This window comes from Accipiter gentilis, chromosome 20, assembly GCF_929443795.1.
Source record: "Accipiter gentilis chromosome 20, bAccGen1.1, whole genome shotgun sequence".
Classification (NCBI taxonomy): domain Eukaryota; kingdom Metazoa; phylum Chordata; class Aves; order Accipitriformes; family Accipitridae; genus Astur; species Astur gentilis.
Genome location: NC_064899.1, coordinates 1,592,803 through 1,611,339, shown reverse-complemented (window position 1 = coordinate 1,611,339; position 18,537 = coordinate 1,592,803). Strand labels below are relative to the sequence as shown.

The 18,537-nt window shown below is 40.3% G+C and overlaps 2 protein-coding genes across 6 annotated transcripts; one reads left to right on the top strand and one right to left on the bottom strand.

The window, feature by feature from the left end:
• Nucleotides 1-293: 293 nt before the first annotated feature.
• CCT5 (chaperonin containing TCP1 subunit 5) lies at nucleotides 294-8,689 on the bottom strand. The gene is made up of 11 exons (XM_049823932.1): nucleotides 8,527-8,689; nucleotides 7,888-7,948; nucleotides 7,627-7,791; nucleotides 6,915-7,113; nucleotides 5,948-6,140; nucleotides 4,270-4,419; nucleotides 3,820-3,939; nucleotides 3,224-3,409; nucleotides 2,097-2,234; nucleotides 1,549-1,729; nucleotides 294-585 (listed from the first exon to the last, which is right to left on the bottom strand). Exons 1-11 carry the CDS (start codon nucleotides 8,629-8,631, stop codon nucleotides 458-460), a joined length of 1,626 nt encoding a protein of 541 aa, XP_049679889.1. The 5' UTR covers nucleotides 8,632-8,689; the 3' UTR covers nucleotides 294-457.
• Nucleotides 8,690-8,739: 50 nt separating this feature from the next.
• Nucleotides 8,740-18,230, top strand: ATPSCKMT (ATP synthase c subunit lysine N-methyltransferase). 5 transcript variants are annotated; one of them, XM_049823949.1, is made up of 5 exons: nucleotides 8,740-8,818; nucleotides 9,524-9,807; nucleotides 11,340-11,477; nucleotides 12,664-12,714; nucleotides 17,513-18,230. In XM_049823949.1, the coding sequence occupies exons 2-5, from the start codon at nucleotides 9,529-9,531 to the stop codon at nucleotides 17,708-17,710; spliced, it is 666 nt and encodes a 221-aa protein (XP_049679906.1). In that variant the 5' UTR covers nucleotides 8,740-8,818; nucleotides 9,524-9,528; the 3' UTR covers nucleotides 17,711-18,230. The 5 variants fall into 5 exon arrangements, with proteins under 5 accessions (XP_049679906.1, XP_049679903.1, XP_049679907.1 ...); XM_049823946.1 differs by lacking the exon at nucleotides 8,740-8,818 and adding an exon at nucleotides 8,897-8,961; XM_049823950.1 differs by lacking the exon at nucleotides 8,740-8,818 and adding an exon at nucleotides 8,954-8,997.
• Nucleotides 18,231-18,537: the final 307 nt, after the last annotated feature.

Genomic DNA, 18,537 nt, shown 5'->3' with positions numbered 1-18,537 from the left:
GGTCCTTTAAATCTTCAGATTGAAACTTCATACTTGATATATTTAACATATGAAAACTACTGGAGGCTACAAAAAGTTTCTGCTTGCTTCACTGAAGACTGACAGACCTCTTAAAATGAGAATCTGTGGGCTTTGCTCACAAGCAGCTAATGGAGTTAGCTGCAGGAGCAATGGAAAAGGGCCCATGGAATTTTACTGCATTATCAATGGTTTTTTCCTATACATTCAAGAAGTGTTTTTGCTGAATATTCACACCCATCTAAGAAAAGATGCAACAATACTTCTGAAACAAGTCTTGAAACCGCCAGTTCTAAACTGTGTTTTATTTCCAACAATTAGCCATTACAGTATCTGAAGCAAGACGTGTCCAAAATAAATAGCGGAAGATGAAGCATCAGAATACTACCGTCTTCGCTACTGCTGTGGCCCCCTTAATGTTTTCCTTGCTTTTTGACCTTCACTCTTCAGATTCTCCAGGCCTACGGATATCATCAATCTTCAGAATCATTCTAACAACCTGAGTCGCCAGAGAGATCTGCTGTTTCTTACCAATCAGGGTTTCAATAACATGCTGCTGCTTCATATCTGCCAAAAAGAAGCAGAAGAGTTAGATACCCTCCTCAAATCTAAATATAACATTTAACCTCAAATAGTAATTTCCATGTAGCTTTAAAGAACGTTTCAAAGTTGTTACTCTTGGCCACCATAGCTGACAAACAAATCTGTACAAACTAGAGTTCTGTCTGGGTTCTTACCAAAGATCTTAGAACATTAAGATCCAAACTCTTTTCCCAACTAAGTCTTCCCCAGTTGTAGCTTTTCATCTTTCTGCATTATATTTTAAGAATACAGTTCCCGATACAAATATTAGAAGCATCCTAAAGGCTAAGCAACCACTAAAGAAGTGGAAGTTCAAATGCCATAAAGCAGAAACACCTAATCAAAGAAGGCTTATGAATTTACATAAACACAGTGTCCTACATTGTGTTCCAAAATTTACCACCTCTTCTGAAAAAAGCAACAGACTAGGAGTGCGAAAAGCTTATGTCCAGATGAAAGTAAGTTTTCATACATTCTTAGTCTTCCCATGCTTGTCACAGATCTATATATGCACATGTACTGGTGTGAACAACACTACCTAAAGACATTTCCAGCCTTTTATTTACTTCTTCACAAGCCATTTCTCAAAACAACTGTTTGCAGGGCTGTGGTGTAAAGTGGATCACTAAAACTGCAGTATTTAAAACACAGCCTGCTCTTGCCTCACAGTGAGTAACACTTATTCCTGTACCACAAGGTCAGCCAACATCTTCAACTGATCTTGCCACCAAATAAAGGTTTTCAAGCAATTATACATTTTCTGCCTGGGAGACATGCACGTATTCCTCCACCTGCATTACCATTTATTATGGCAAGAGTTCGTAACTGAAGCGATGCACAGGTTTCAAAAATAAAAGGCGGGGGCTGAGAGGCAAAATAGTAAGCGTTTTGATCTTCTGAGAAAGAAAACCCTGTCACGTTCCTCCTTCACCACAGTGCAGTTCTTACCATTTGTTCCTTTCTGCAAACAATCAATGCCGAGGGCAGGATTATTTTCTTTCACTTGCCTAGCCCGCACTTCAGTCATAGTCTGTATTGGATTCATACCGCTGTTCTCCGCAAGTGCCATGGGAATTACCTCCAGGGCATCTGCAAAAGCTCTCATGGCATACTGTTCCAAAGATGGGCACTAGGGGAAAAGACATTTGAATTCATACAGCTATAAACTCCAATGTTAGCAAAAGCAGATTTTCACACTAGCTGTAAAATATATACATGATATGCAGATTTTCCTGGGAATATGCATCTCAATAACCGAATGAATGCCTTTGGATGGTAACTACTTGCAAATTAAAACAATTTCAAACTGCTCTTATCATAAAAAGAAAAAGGTACTCATAATGACTTTTTACAGAGAGAAGGAACACTTTTAACATTGGTTATCAGCACACGTCAGGAAGTTCTGTAATGTGCACTTTCTGGAATCTCTTAAGATGGGCTTAAGCCTTATTTACCCTTCATAAATTAAGGAAAGTTGTTAACTGTTCCCTTCTTACCTTATCTGCTGCTTCACTGACTGCCAAGGCACAAGAGATTTCAGCTGCACCACCACCATACACAATACGATTATCACGAACAAGATTCCGGATTACACACAATGCATCATGAAGAGATCGCTTTGCTTCTTCAATAATCTGGAATTATAGAATAGCATGTTATTTTACAATATACACAATGGAAGGCTATGGAGATGTGTTTCCTAATACAGAAATGGAAACTGCAAATAAACTGTAGGATCTTTTCATGGTTCTAATGCAGTTCCACTGCTGCCATGTTACACTATTTCAAAACACAAAATGTTAGACACGCAGTGGCAGAGAAGGAATAAAAAAAATACACACCTTTTCAATGTTATTTGTTAAATCTGTAAATTGAAATGACAAAAACTTACATGATCATGTTTTCAGTCCTGCATATTTCCAAGACGCAAAACACTTACATTTAAATGCCAACATTTTCACACTGCAATTTATGTCAACTCCCAACTTCAAAAGATGTAGAAGGATTTAGCAAGTTATGCTCACCTTTAAAGCAGTATTTATTAAAGAACTCTTCAGACTAGGTGTTATGTTCTTTTCTCTCTAAGATTTTCAATCAAAGTAGGACTTGACCTATACTAAATATAGTTTAACACTAACAGTACAACCAAGAACAAGGGTAAGTACATAAGCATTTAAAATGGTCTCATTCTGGGGGCAATGGTGGTGGTGGGTTAGTTTGGGTTTCTTTTTTTTTTAACTGGACTAAATCAGAAGTGACATACCTAGGTCTATAATAAAACCAAATCTTTAAAAAATGCTAGTATGTTTTTACGCATAAAAGTGACCCTCCAATGAGAAAAAAACCCCAACAAATTAGAGCATCCACAGGTAAAATTATTTCTCTATTTATGAACTATATGGTCTAACAGCGAGAAAACAAAGTTACCATTCAAAAACACAGGATCTGAATCTAACAAGCTACCTCTAACACAGTCATGACTGCCTACAACCCTCCCCTTCTTCTATTTGTCCACACTGCAAGCATAATTTAGACAAAACCAAGAAGAGTTAATATGCTTTCGAAGGAAACTACACATTCTGCAACTTACGTATCAAACACTCATAACATCTAACCATCTCACCATTTTATTTCCTCCTCTAATGAAAATGGTCACAGCTCTGGAATTCTGACACTGTTCAATGACAAGCATTCTGTCCTTTGTTGTTCCAAAGGAGATCTCTCGGACAATACCCGCAAAACCCAATTTCTCTGCCGTGAGTTCACAGAAGCGAGGAACAATGCGTCCTCCAGTTGCAATGGCGATTAACTGAAATTAAGCAACCATCAGTTACTTCGAGAAGACTTTTCCATTATGTTTTTTGTAACACAAAACTAGTGGAAGAGAATCTGTTGCAATGCCTACTCCAAAACGTTATCTTCCCATCATTTTAAAGTATTTCAGGAGATGCCTTGTTTCTGCAAACAGCGAGACTAAAGCAGAAACATTCCTAGCCACATAAAACTTTTAACAAGTAACATGCATACACTCCAGTTATAAACCATAGTCCCATTCATTGTAGGTTCTTCCCACCAACCCTAACAATTTTTCTCCAATACCCACCCACACATGATTACGCAGTTCCACCCAGAAAGCCTGAACTTTTAACTGATACAGTGTATTACTTAACAAATGTTTGAGAACTGGTACAAAGCCCAGTTTTAGAAGATTTTACTTACTTCTATTTCAGGTCCACCAACCCAACGAACAGCAGGCAGCTCATTCTGGAGCAGCAAGTGATTTGCCTCATCATCAAAACCCCACTGGCAAATAGCAAGGTTTGCACCAGTGTCTTTTATCTGAAAGCAACACAAAACGTCAATCTTCTGATCAGAGCTAACACAGGAATGAACAACAATTTCTTCATGATTTTAATTCTCCTCATTTTTGCAAAACATAAGTCTGAAGATCTGAACCATCTGGCATACATAGAGATCAAAGTAAATTTCAAACCAGGGTGGTATCTTTTTCTTACATAAACTTGACTTTATTCATAGCCTTACAATCACTTGTATATTGCCTCCTATCAGGATTATTAGCTCATATCCAGTAATAAATCCATACACTACACTACTTTGTGTAAATGCTGTGAAAAACATAGTAAACAGAGAAATAGTCTTAAAGACTACCTGTTTCACCATCTCTTCAAACTTCTCCTTTTCATATTTCTGCAGTGCCTTGTAATCTTCCACAGATGTGACATCAAGCTTATGCTTGGTTTTAGGCTTAGGTGGTTCGAAGGGACAAGTAAGGATTGCAATTTTAGCGTCTTTAAGCTCCTATACAATAAAAAAAAAGAAAAAAAAAAAAAGTTGAGTTTCGACCTCAGTAACACCTCTTTCTTATATTTACAAAACATAGACATATCTTTAATAACACAAGGACAGGAAGCAATATGAAGATCATCTGACTTATTCTAAAGTGAAACTAACTATACCCAAGTAATTCCATCAAAAGTCTCTATAGCCTACTGTCCTGGTTTTGGCTGGGATAGAGCTGATTTTCTTTCTAGTACCTGGTATAGTGTTATGTTTTGGATTTAGGATGAGAAGAATGTGGGTAACACACTGATGTTTTCAGTTGTTGCTAAGTAGTGTTTAGACCAAGCCAAGGGTTTTTCAGCTTCTCATGCCCAGCCAGCAATAAGGCTGGAGGTGCACAAGGAGTTGGGAGGGGACACAGCCAGGACAGCTGACCCCAACTGGCCAAAGGGATATTCCATACCGTGTGACGTCATGCCCAGTATATAAACTGGGGGGAGTCGGCCTGGGGGGGATCGCCACTCAGGAACTAACTGGGCATCTGTCGGTGAGTGGTGAGCAATAGCATTGTGCATCACTTGTTTTGTATATTCGAATCCTCGTATTATTACTATTTTATTATTGTTATTATTATTATTGTTATTATTTTTTTCTTTTCTGTTCTATTAAACTGTTTTTATCTCAATCCACAAGTTTTATTCCCCCGCCCCAATTCTCTCCCTCATCCCACCGGGTGGGGGGAAAGTGAGTGAGCGGCTGTGTGGTGCTTAAACCACGACACCCACTTAGAAGACATTCCACAGCTTGAAGACACTGTTTAAGCCCTTAATCTTTACCAGCGATGTCTTTTTATAGTTTAAAGTTTAAAAAAAACAAAACACAAAAAAAACCCCAGAAAAAAAACTTCAGTGAAACCATTATTTGCCCTATCCACCATGACCAGTGAGAATACTACATACTTGTCATCATAGCCACCTTTTATATACTACATGACTGAAATTTTCTACTAGGCTTCCTTTTCCTAGGATAAACCATGTCACCTATTAGAAAAATATTTTAGAATAGTAGAAATTTTAAATTGCCTCCATCTTTCTTGAAGTATGCTGCACAAAGACTTAGAGACCTTACCTACACCAAGTATAACAGAAGGACAGCTTCTGGGGCGTTCAAAACAGGACAACATGGCAACTCAAAGTTTAAGAAGCATTTCCTGATACTGAGTTGCATTAAGCATCTAAAACATATTACACACTATGGATGATCATTTCTGTTTCTGCATAGAACTCTGCACCTGTCCTCACTTAGTTGTACAGCAATTCCCCCCGCCCACATTTCTCAAGATTGTTGTAAAATCTAACTCGGTCTCTTCCAGCATGAAGAATTTAATGCTCCTCTCCCCCTTCTCTCTAAATGTATGAGTGAAAACCCAAGCCAAACCACAACACTGTTTAAATACTTAAGAAATGCTAGGACAGCATTTGAACTGGGTTAGACAATCTTATTTAAGCCATCACAAATGAGACATGCACACAGGGACATCACTTACTTTAGGCATCTGTGGATGACTGAAATCTTTGTCCACAATCACTCCTTTAACCAGCTGTGTATCTTCCAGTCTACCTCCCACTTTGCCTTGTACTTTGATCAGCTCAAAATCAACATCTTTACGTTCCATATCTGCTACTGTCAGCACAGCATTTACAGCAATTTCTGCCATTTGTCTGTGACAACGGTTAACTCTAGGTTTAAAAAAAAAATACAGTAAGGTTGCACTACATTTCCACAATTTGGAAGAAAAAAGAGTGATTCTATCAATCTCAAACACAACAAAGTATCATTATAGCTAACAACTTTTATATGCTCCATTAGAAGAGGAAGTCCTGCTTGTTTGTTCACTGAAATAAAAGGTGCTACATGTGGCAGAAAACAGAACATGCAATATGGTTTGTCTAAGTAGTCTTTGTGGACATAGTCTCAAGATACAGATTTGAAACAAGTGAGGAGTATTAACTACTAAGAAACATTCAAGTCACAGAAAACACTGTTGAGAGAGCTCTGCAAAGGCAGCCCTTACAATGTCTGGATTTATATACTACACATAGAACCTATAATGAAAAATGCACTTATGGAACTACCCTACAAAAATTTTTTAAAGGAAAAAACAAAACCAAAATACACCTTTGAAATATAGCACTATTATTTTTAAAAGGTCTGCATTACTCTTGGAATTTGCTATGATGCAGAAATCTGGAACTAACAGGTTAAAATGAAATTGATTGTGCAGCTGTTTAACCTCATGGAATTGACTCTTTAGAGAAAAAGGATTCACAGTTTCTTACCCTGAGACATGAGTCAATTGAGAAATTAGTCAAAATCAAACATTAAAGACCCTTCAGCAGCCACTCCAGTAACACAAACAATTCAATAATCCATCAAAACACCAAGATTTCTCCCTTCGGCTCAAGTATTTTTAAGGGAAATTTAGATATTCTTCTGAAGTTTTTGTGACTTACACTTTAGAGCCTAGCGTTGTCTTTGCTGTCTGGATCAGAGGTTCAATGTTCTGTGGATCAACTGTAAAGCTGTCACTGATTTTGTCTAGATGCTCAATTGCAATGCGGGCTGCCTGCTCATAACCATCTGCTATTCTGATAGGGTGAATACCACGATCTAGTAATTGCTCAGCCTGCTCCAATAACGCTCCAGCCAGAACTATAAGACAAAATTTCAAAACAACATGTACACTTACATAGATTGAAGCATCATTTTTAATGCATTATCAAAAGATTAAAAAGTACGACTTCTGATTTTTTTCTGTAATATTTTCACAGTTCAAGGTTTCTTAAATGACAAAATAACCATAAACAACCCCCTGCTTGCTATGCTTGGAAAGAAAACTGCATTATGTTGGACCAAAAAGAAGCATAGGCGCCAAGGCCGGACAGATAGAAGATTATGAAGAAAATTATGCAGAAAAATTTTGAAAGTACAAAGAGGAGTCTCAACACTAACTTAAAATGTAGCCATGCTTAGAAAAGACACAAAAATATCTTCCGCATTGAAAGACTCCTAACACAAAAACTGACAAAAATGCCGAAGCAGTAAATACTCTAAAAACGTGCTACAGAAAAACTACTGTTACTTAATGCAAAATTTCTTAAAATAGCTGAAGAAGCATGATTTTAAAGCTGGAAAAGCCAAGTTAAATTTAAAATCTGTTCTTACCAACGACTCCAGTAGTTCCATCGCCAATCTCATCATCTTGAGATTTAGATAGCTCCACCATAAGTTTGGCTATCTGGTGATCCACATCCATCATATTCAGGATGGTAGCACCATCATTTGTCACAGTCACCTCACCATCTTTGTCCACCATCATTTTATCTAAGCCTAAAAAAATTGTATTCAAAGCATGAAGCAAAATCTACAAAATCCCCAAAAAACAATTACTGAGAAAAAACCATTAAAATTATATTTCATTATTACCATTGGGCCCAAGGGATGTTCTCAGAGTACTTGCTACAGCCTTTGCTGCCATTATGTGAGACTAGAAAAGAAAGGTGAAGTAAGTTAAATCATTACCACGCATCCCCAAATCGTAATATTAAGCTAAGAAAAATATAGGGGATAAAAAGCTAACGCAAATATTGCGATTTAACTGACAACAGCCAATTATGACTAGAAAAAAAAAAAAAAAAATCAACACATGCGTAGCGGGTTTATGCCAGAAACACTTCCCATGCCTTTTCTTGCACGGCTTGCACTTGCACCGCTAAAGCACGCAAAAGCCGAGCAGCTAAAATGACAGCCCCGAGGTTTAAAGCAGGGAAGGAACAAAAGCAAGCAACGCTAGAAGGACAAGCCGGTATAATTTCGCTCCACTCTTCCGCCAGTTATTTAAACCCCACGCATTCACACGCGGCCGCCTCCTCGCTCAGCCACGGCCTTTTCTTGGGAACAACGACCGAGCTGCAGGCCCGACACGGGGCAGAAGAGAAGGGCAGGGCCCCCCTCAGCCCAACAGGCTCCATCCTCCCGCCGAGGCCTAACGGCGCCGGCTCCCAACGGCGGCGTGGCGCTGCCCGGCCCGGCCGCCCGCGGACGGCCCGGCGGCCCCTCGCTCACCTTGAGCGCCTCAAGCCCCATGAGGCGCGTCTTGCGCTCCTGGTCCTTGAGGATGAGGAAGGGCCGCCCATACTCATCGAACGCCAGGGTCCCCATGGCCGACATGGCTGCCGCTGTCTCCCACACACCGGGCGACCACGAGCCGGAAGCTGCCGCACCCGCCGCGCCGTGACGTGACCGCGCTGGCTCACGCAAGGCTCCGCGCCTGCGCGGAAGGCCGCCCGCGCGACACATTTCGCGGGCGGGACTTATGTGGCGCCTCCAGCGGACCTTTCTGGAAGCGCCCGCCACGGTGAGGGATGGGAGGTGCTCGCGGACCCGTCCCTCAGCTGCGGGGGGGGGGCGGCGGGAAGCGAAGATAATGTACGGAGTAGAATACGGACTGCACCGGGTGACGTGAACGCGAAGGAGTGGGGACAGACACACGGCAGAAGGGTGCGGGCCTTTCCTCTCGGAAGAGCTTTCAGAAAGGTTTCTCTCCCGTGTTCTCGTCCGCCCCCCCCCACATAGCGAAGTGGTATTTCCCTCCCCTATAAATACTGCTGGCGGAGAGCAGCATAGGCCTGGTGCTGAGGGGGCTCTGGGGGGTAGGGTCGCGGCTGGCCGGCGGCTTTGTGGCTGGGCCATTGTGCTCTGGAGAAAATTCCCTCCTGAAGGGAAGAACAGTAACCGCTCAGGGACGTTTCCCTGAGCGCGGGCTCCCGGGCGGTCCGTGGCGGGGAGGTCTCTGCCTGCGCGGCCCTGGAGCTGTGCTGGGGCGCGCTGCTGCCCGGCCGGTGGGAGGAACTGCAGGCTGAAATGGAAACGGCTTTCCTGGCCTGAAAAATTAACCTAGCCCTTCAGCTTCTCAAAGGCAGTAACGTTTCCCTAGGGTCTAGGAATCAGCTAAAAGGCTATAAGTTTGGTTTTTTTCCTTCTGATACAGTATACTGCTTTCTCTTTAAGTGAGCACGTGATAAAGCCGTTAGAGAAAATACTCTTTAATGTCTGTCTCTAGGTGTGATGTCCAAGGCGCTAGTGAAGGAGAGCCACGCAGCAGGCCGGCAAGAGGATTGTGAGGGCGGCTCCAGAAGGAGGAACTGGGGGCTGTTGGTCACTGCTGGTGTCGGTGGGACCTTGGTGGCACTCTATGCTGTGGTCACCCCCTTCGTGACCCCGGCTCTGAGAAAAGTGTGCCTGCCCTTCGTTCCTGCAACTTCCACTCAGATCCAGAATGTGCTGAAAATGTTAGAGAACAGAAGCGGCTCCCTAGTTGACATTGGTAGCGGGGATGGCCGTATTGTAAGTTACGGGCATCGCCTTCCTTTTGTATTGCCTCTCGAAAAAAGCGCCAAATGCTCTAGCAGTGGCTGCTGTGGTTTGCTCATACTTGTGAATGTCTTGTCTTTGGCATCCAGTGTTTTTGTTTTGAGTCCTGTGAATAGGCTCAAAGTTGAGAAAGGTTTACATTCAGTTTAGGGGAGTAATCAATACTTTTTGCTCCAGACTCACTTGTAGCTTGATGAGGCAGTGTACAAAATAACTTCACCCTGTTGGCTGGAGGGAGTTGCACAGCATTCATGTGAAAACGTGATCAAAGTATTGGTATTGTGATTGCCAAAGAGCTGTGATTCCACATAGGTTTATAGCTGCAGCACATGAGGCTGTGAGATTAAATAGGACTGTGCTTTTGGAGCTGCAGATCTACGCTTACTGTATAAAGGTGATAGAATAACAAAGGAGAATAAGAAATGAGTGATGGATTAAAAAAAATAACAATCCTGGTATTGTTAAAACTGTAGTCTGCACACCTTGGTGCAGTGCTGGCTGCCCCACTTCAAAATCAATGTGGTGAAGCTAGACTAATTACCAGGAGAAACGGTGATAATTGCCAAAGCAATACTGTGCTTCCAGGACCTTGTCTGAACCCCAGTTTGTGAAATGTGGCGGTGAGGGTATAGTGGAGAATAGTGTGGGTTTTTTTGTAGTTGTGATGTTTTGTGTACCATTTCATAACCATCTGCTTCAAGTTTTAGCAACAGAATAGCACACTAAGTAGGTTTTTGATGGAAACAAGCAAGTTCTTTAAAGCTACCTTTGTCCATGTTTCATGTGAATGAGTCAACTATTTATCCACACTAAAAAATTTGATTTGGAAATCCAAATCTGTGAAGGTGGCTTAGAAGGAGTTGTGCCTGAGTGGGAAACAGAGAAAAGCACGTAGGTATGAGAAAACTGCAGTTTCTGATGCCCTTTCCGCTCAGCGTTCTGGCCGTTGACCCTCATCTGAGGCATCTGATTTGAGTACCTACTGCATGTTTAATTCATATTTTTGTGTGTGTGCGGGCGTGTTAACAGACTACTTTCATACTCTTTCTATTGGTAGGTCATTTTGGCTATGATTCAGGAGTCTCTCAAGTGCCTACTCATCACTGCTTTTCAAATAAGCGCTCTAATTTTGAGCATTTCTGCTTGTGTATTTCACTGTTCTCTCCATGGTCAATTTTGGTGCTCTTTAATTCCAAGGTAGTATCATGAATATGTTAAGTTAAACTTTTATGTAAATTGTAGACGTACTACAAGCTTACAGCTTTGCCCTGGGAATGTTTAAGTGGTTCATTTTGTTCGTCTGAATATATGTATTAATTTCAATGGGACTAGTCGTAATGGTGAAATGTAGTTTGAGTTTTTGTTCACTATACTACCAATCTATTGGGGATTAAAACCTGAGTGATTTGCAAAGGTGCATTCCTTTGATTTATATTGTAAATAAAACTGTTAAGATGAATACACTTTCTTGGTTTGTAAGTAAAGACTTATTTTCTTTCTTGTAGGTCATAGCAGCTGCAAAAAGGGGATTCAAAGCTGTTGGTTATGAATTAAATCCCTGGCTAGCCTGGTACTCCAGATATCGTGCCTGGAGAGATGGGGTGCATCAGAACACCAAGTTTTATATTTCAGACTTATGGAAGGTAGGTGGCAAAGTACATAAGAATGAATCAGGGATGTTTGAGAGATTTCTGTAATTTGGAAATACTTCCTTGAAAGAACCAGAGCACTGACTGGCCACAAGGTGCTGTATTGGGCTTTGAGAAAAGTACTTGAGCCCATAGAAACTGGGATCAGAGCACAATACCCTGCTCTCCTGGTTTTGTGCTTTGGTGAAGTGCTGTCCTTTTTCAGTACAGGCTCCTTGAGCAAACTATGTCGTGCTTGTGCCTGATAAATGATGTGGGTGCTGTAATGTCAGGCTTCACTGAGAGCGGATTCTGTGCAGTCCGTAACAAGACTCTCATTCACCTCATGCAAGATCAGAATATCACCTGACATTTCTTTCATTAGACATATTCTTTTCTAGCAGTGCAATGTGTTACCTGGTTTTGAGTGTTGCTTTAAGGTAACTTACATGTGACAGATTTTTTTCACAGTTTTCAATCATTTGAGTCACAATTGCTTCTTTAATGATGCATGCTTTTTTGGGTCATATTTATGTGGGCCTTTCCCCTGTTATTCCTGTCACAATTGTGGGGGGTTTTTGTCTGGTTTTGGCTGCTTTGTTTGTGGTGGTAGTGGTGTTGGGTTTTGTTGTTTTGGGTTTTTTTTCCTTTGGTGTTTTTTTTTGTTTTATTTTTTTAAGAATAGCATTTTGTAATGGGTGAAGTGGATACCAGGAATTTAGGGGAAAAGTGTGAATGTACTGTTTTATCTTTGTTCAGAGAGGAACATAGGGAAACTTCAGGACTGGGAGAACCTAGGCATTGAAATGCCTTGCAAGTTTTTATAGCTAGCTAACATTTAACAAAAGTGGGGGCAAACTTAAAACAATACATCATTTTAATATATACAGGAGTTGTGGAAAAACTTAGCCATGAGTAAAATCAAGTAGGTATTTTCTAAATTAATACTTTCTGTGCTGCTAGAGTTGATGCCATATTCTTGGCCAGGCAGTAGAACGTTTTTTTGCTGTTCAGCAATATAAAGTTGTCTTTATGTGGAATTTGTGTGATGAAATGTTGATATGGGATCTCCTTTCTTATTTTTGGTCTAAATCCCTGTTGAAAGGAGTGCAACTAGAGGGATTAGGAGAAAAGAATGGAGAGAAATTCCCCAAATATAAATGCCATTTTCATTAAGATTTGTTCTCAAATTTTATTTTAGGTTTCTTTTTCCCATTATACGAATGTTGTTGTTTTTGGGGTACCTCAAATGGTAAGTTTACTATTTTTGCATTGTTTAATTACTTTAATACCAAGGCATTCAGTGTTAGTACATTCATCTGCAAAATGAACCAACCTGCAGAAAGTCAAATTTAGTTAGTACTAGTATTTTGATATTTCATTTTTGCTTATGTCATGGTGAAACTTGTGATGGTATGCAGACTGGAGCTCTGAAAATACACATGGTTTTTTGAGAAGTATTTTCTCTCCATTAGTTCAGAACCAAAATGAAAACTGCTGTGCTCCAGTTGCTTGGGGGGAAGTTGATAGATTGGTTCTTGAAAATTTCAGATTTTAATATTGAAAAAAAATGAGGAGTTGCAGGGAGAGGATGGAGTAAGAAATTGGCTACAGCTGATTTTTGGGAACCTTGTTAGAGAAGAGTATTGAACTTTGCTTATGTTCTCCAAAAACCGAATCACTTCCAACAGGCCAGCAGCTGGTATATTGAAATAATCCCTTGCCCATGTTAGACTTTGAGGGTTTAAAAGGGGAGACGAATACTTCAAGTATAATGGCTAGAGTACAAGTCCACAAATTTTTTGCCTTTTAGGAAGGCTTTGTAGCCTATGTTCATCATGTCCATGGGGAAAATGCATTCTTCCAAACTGGTGTAGAAATTGAGTTGCATATTGACTGCTTTAGTGATATATTCGATAAATTCAGTGAGACTTTACATTCACTTTGGCTTTCAGCTTGATCTAATTTTCTTTTTCTCTTTTTTAGTAAAAAGAGAAAAATTATTTAAATATTCTTGATATTTTGATTTACTATTAGAATCTTCTGTATAGGTTGAATGCATATGGAGGAGTGAAACAAATATCCTATAAATGATTCTGTATTGCTTCTTCCTCTTCTGGGACAGATGTGGGATGAAATGAGTGAAGAGCTTTATGTCATGCTATACCATACAATATATACTGAAAATATATCTGTAGTAGTAACAGGAAGATGCAACAAGCATAATAAAGCTTCCTTATTCTCTGCTTTTTCTTTATCAGCACTGGAATTAAATACCTACTTCAGATTCAAATTGTAACTCGTGTTGGAAACTGAAGTGAAAATGCATTCTACCCCCCACCCCACCCCCCCACCCCAACTTTGGTGGGTGGCATATTAGTGAGAGCTATGATGTTACTTGTGCTACAGATGTTGCTGGGTTTGGATGTGTGATGTACTCTCTGGCTTGAGTTCCGGGAGGGGGCAGTAGAAATATTTGAATTTGCAGTCAGAAATTCTGCAGTTGTACTGAGGGAAATAATGCAGGTGAAGAAAGATATTTTAGTAAACTAGAAATAAACAAATGCCCTGGGAAAATGTGAGTAAACCTAGCAGAAATACTGGCTTAACTTTAAATGTAATAGTATAAAGTGGGATAAATTAGTAACAGCTATGATAGGAAGAGTAGCTCTAGGGCTCAGAATAACTTCAGCAAACTCAGTAAATACTAGTCTAAATTCTTCCAATAAAAATACTGTCATAAATGTAACAGATCCAGACATATGAACTACTGTGTTTCCTGAGCATTCATTTGCTCGTGATCTCCTTTACTTTAGAAGTTGTGAATGGTTAGCCTCCTGAATGACTAAATTAATTTTCTAGAAACTTTAATGCATTTTCTCTTTTTTACTGCGGGCAATAGATCTCTTTAGCTTTTTTAATAATACTGGTCTGATTTGATGCTGTCACACAGTGCTTTTATTTCATATCCAAGATTAGCTTACAGAACATGGTAAGACCTCTCTGTTCTTGCAAGCATCTGGGGAAAGGTGTGTTTATCTATGAGTCATTGCATGGAGACTGAGACTTGTTCAGGGTGGGATGACAGAATTTTTACCAGGCTTCTGTGTATTTTAACTGATTATATACTGTACAAAAAGTTTACTAAACTGTGTATCTGTGTAGACATGCCAAAAAAACCCCAACCCTGGCTTGATACAAATACACTATGATTATAACACCTAATGTTACTGAGAGATTTAGCTTAAAAACTAGTTTGACTGTTTGGTTCAAATATACAATTCTTTTTGGCTGAACTGTTAATGAAGTTTTCTAATTTGAGCTAATGTAGACATGACGTCATTAATTTTCATAATTACTCATTAAAAATTAGGCTGTGTCCATATTTGTAATTTCTGTAGGAACTTAGTCTTTCCCTTCTGGTGTCTCAGCTCAGTTTGAGATATCAATGTAGGCTTATTTTTCTGGTTTATTTAAGGTACGGTAGCAAAAATGTTCAAAAGCATTTGCTCTATGGATGAAATCAGTGCATAGAATGCTTAAAAGTATTCAGCGGTGACTCTGATGTATTAGATCTATGACTCTAGTTTTCCTAAAACATTCCATTGTAAGCTTAAATGTGGCTATAATAGGATGTTACATCAAAGGCACACCCTGCATGTATGTGATAGTGGAAGCTATCTGCAGCCTTTGGAAATACATTTTCTTCAGTCAGTCTTGTTTTCTAATAATGTTCTGTTGTGGCTTTTTTCTTGTGAATTTTTAATATATTTTATGTCCTTCGTGACTTAAATTGAGCTGTATTTGTAAATAATTACTGTCCTTTTAAGCTTTTGTTATCTAAATCTTATGTCATGATATCAAAGTGAATAGATTTTTACATGTAATAGAAGTAACCTGTGGAGCTTGCTGTTATAATTACTCCCTGAGATGGATACAGTATGTAGGAATAAAGGGAATTCCAAATGGATGTGCACTGGTCTGCTTAACCATAACACAGAGCTTTTCCAAAGGACAAAAATGGCTAAATCTATCAAGATTTTTTTTTTTCCGAACATAATCACTGTCTGGGATGGGAAAGAAATTTCTTTGAAGTCTAGATGTGTCAATTCATTTCTCACTTAATCCATAGCAGAATTTGCAGTCTACTTATTGGAGATACTCTGACTGGGCAGGGTGTTGCTCTGTTGTGGAAGAGTAGTGATGCTTCCCTTGACTTTCATATCTGTTTGATTTTTGTGAGTGGAGGAAAGCTAGGCTGTAGGTCTTCAACCAAGGAGAATTGCATAGTGGTATTTGACATGGTCCCCCATGACATCCTTCTCTCTAAAGTGGAGAGATATAGATTGATGTATGGACTATTTGGTGGCTAAGGAATTGGCTGGATGGTCACATCCAGAGGGTAGTCGTCAATGGCTCAATGTCCAGATGGAGATCAGTGACCAGTGGTGTCCCTCAGGGGTCTGTATTAGGACCAGTACTGTTTAATAGCTTCATCACCGACACGGACAGTGGGATCGAGTGCACCCTCAGCGAGTTTGCAGACAACACCAAGCTGAGCAGGGTAGTTGACACACCCGGGGGATGGGATGCCATCCAGAGGGACCTGGACAAACTCAATAAGTGAGCCCATGTGAACCTCATGAGGGTCAACAAGGCCAAGGGCAAGGTCCTGCGCATGGGTCGGGGCAAGCCCGGCTATCAGTACAGGCTGGGGGATGAAGGGATTGAAAGCAGCCCGGCAGAGAAGGACTCGGGGGTACTGGTGGATGAAAAGCTGGACAGGAGCCGGCAATGTGCGCTCGCAGCCCAGAAAGCCAACACTGTCCTGGGCTGCGTCCCAAGCCGCGTGGGCAGCAGGTCGAGGGAGGGGATTCTGCCCCTCTGCTCCACTCTGGTGAGACCCACCTGCAGTTCTGTGTCCAGCTCTGGGGTCCTCAGCATAAGGACATGGACCTGTTGGAGCGGGTCCAGAGGAGGGACACCAAGATGATCCGAGGGCTGGAGCACCTCTCCTATGAGGAAAGGCTGAAAGAGTTGGGTTGTTCAGCCTGGAGAAGAGCCTCCGGGGAGACCTTATAGCAGCCTGCCAATGCTTAAAGGGGGCTTGTAAGAAAGATGGGGACAGACTTTTTAGTAGACCCTGTTGCAATAGGACAAGGGGTAATGTTTTTAAAGTAAAAGAGGGTAGATTCAGACGAGGTATAAGGAAGAAATATTTTACGATAAGGATGGTGAAACACTGGAACAGTTTGCCCGGAGAGGTGGTAGATGCCCCATCCCTGGAACCATTCCAGGTCAGGTTGGACGGGGCTCTGAGCAACCTGATCTAGTTGAAGATGTCCCTGCTCATTGCAGGGGGCTTGGACTAGATGACCTTTAGAGGTCCCTTCCCACCCAAACTATTCTATGATTCTGTATAAAGTTTCATACAGTACTGCTGCAGGGACTCATGTGTTAACAGGCTGGAGCCAACAAAGCTCAATTTCAATAGCATTTAACATACCAGTACTTTACCGTAGAGTGGCAGCAGAATGTTTGCTTTGGGTTGTTGGCTGTATGATGTTTTGAGTGTCCCAGGATCTGTCTTGGGGTTAGACTGGAAATTATGAGAGATATTGGCCTTTGAGTATCACTTAATGGTTCATGCAACGTGGGGTGTCATAAATGGCATAAATTCAGGGGGCTGAACTTTCATTCTCTATTGAGAAGAATCCCACTAAGAATCATGAATTGGAACATGCAAAGTCTTTTCCTAATTTGTGTTTTTTTTAATCTAAGGGATTATCTATGTTTTTTTAATTGATATCTGAGAATTTAAGAGGTACCATTTTCTTGATCTCACCAATCGGGGCACAATAACCATTTTCTAGTTTTAGATATTCTTTGTCAATGCATCAAAGCCAAAACATGCATCATGAATACTTTCTTAAATTTTTTCCCAGAAATTCCTCAAAACTTGGACTCCTCTTTAATATTTGAATTAGATTCTAAAGAGAATGCTTCTGTTTTTTTACTGCTTCTGAAAGTTTTTTGTTGTTGCTCAACAGATGCCACAGTTGGAGAAGAAGCTGGAAGAAGAACTTCAATGTAATGCCAGAATCATTGCTTGTCGTTTTCCTTTCCCTAGCTGGATCCCAGATCATACTACTGGAGAGGGAATAGACACTGTGTGGGCCTACGATTTGAAACATTGCAGAGGATGTGAAACAAAAAGCTTGGAAATTACACCAGAGACAGAATCCTAAACATCTAATTTGCTTTTGTACTGAAATTTTTGGCTTTGACTTCACCTGTTAGAGATAAGATTAATGTGAATAGAGCCCCAGGATATGGAGATACATATTCACTAAAATAACTGAAGTACACTGGTTATCTGAAAGCACACAAAGGTTAGTTAAAGGTGTAGTGAAATGGCTTAATGTAGTTAGTAAAAATTATGAGAAAGTTTTACAGAAGCGGAAAACTTTAATATGGAAAATGGGATAAAACATGGTTCACTACTGTTAAGGGGAATACATGTATAAGTTAAAATGCTCAAATTGGCGAACCTAATATGTGCATTCTTTCTGAGCCTACATAGCATTTGTTATTGGTGTTGGAAGTGGTATGCAAGTGGCTTCTCAAATGAGCCGTGGTTCCCAAATGTCTTCATTATGTATGCCAAGTAGGCATAATGCTGCATACATCAAACTGATGCAGATTCAGTATGATGATGATACCAATGTTCTAAACCTCAGCCTTGAATGGGTACTTTTTAAAGTTGAATATGGCACAACAAGCAAATATAACAAGTTGCTTATTCATTAACACAAGCGCAGCCCCTGATTACAATAATGTATTTTTATTTAACTTCTTATGTGAAGACCAAACTGCAGAAATGTGCTCTTACTGAACACTTAATGGTATAACCCTTTGCAAATGACCATGATTTTTCCTAACCTCTCTGATTTAGGAAGGGTTTCAAAAGTCACCTACCTGGCAGTGAAGTGTCACTGCTTCTGTGTGCTCAAACCTTGGATAAGGTATGGGTTGACAGTTGCTTGCTTGAATATGTCATGAAGTCTGTCTCTGA

Coding starts and splice junctions, on each gene's coding strand:
- CCT5 (XM_049823932.1), bottom strand. CDS start 8,631: ATGTCGGCCATGGGGACCCTGGCGTTCGATGAGTATGGGCGGCCCTTC. Junction 7,949..8,526: donor TGGGGCTTGAGGCGCTCAAG/GTGAGCGAGGGG, acceptor TTTCTTTTCTAG/TCTCACATAATGGCAGCAAA. Junction 586..1,548: donor TTTGCAGAAAGGAACAAATG/GTAAGAACTGCA, acceptor TCTTTTTGGCAG/ATATGAAGCAGCAGCATGTT.
- ATPSCKMT (XM_049823949.1), top strand. CDS start 9,529: ATGTCCAAGGCGCTAGTGAAGGAGAGCCACGCAGCAGGCCGGCAAGAG. Junction 11,478..12,663: donor ATATTTCAGACTTATGGAAG/GTAGGTGGCAAA, acceptor ATTTTATTTTAG/GTTTCTTTTTCCCATTATAC. Junction 12,715..17,512: donor TTTTTGGGGTACCTCAAATG/GTAAGTTTACTA, acceptor GTTGCTCAACAG/ATGCCACAGTTGGAGAAGAA.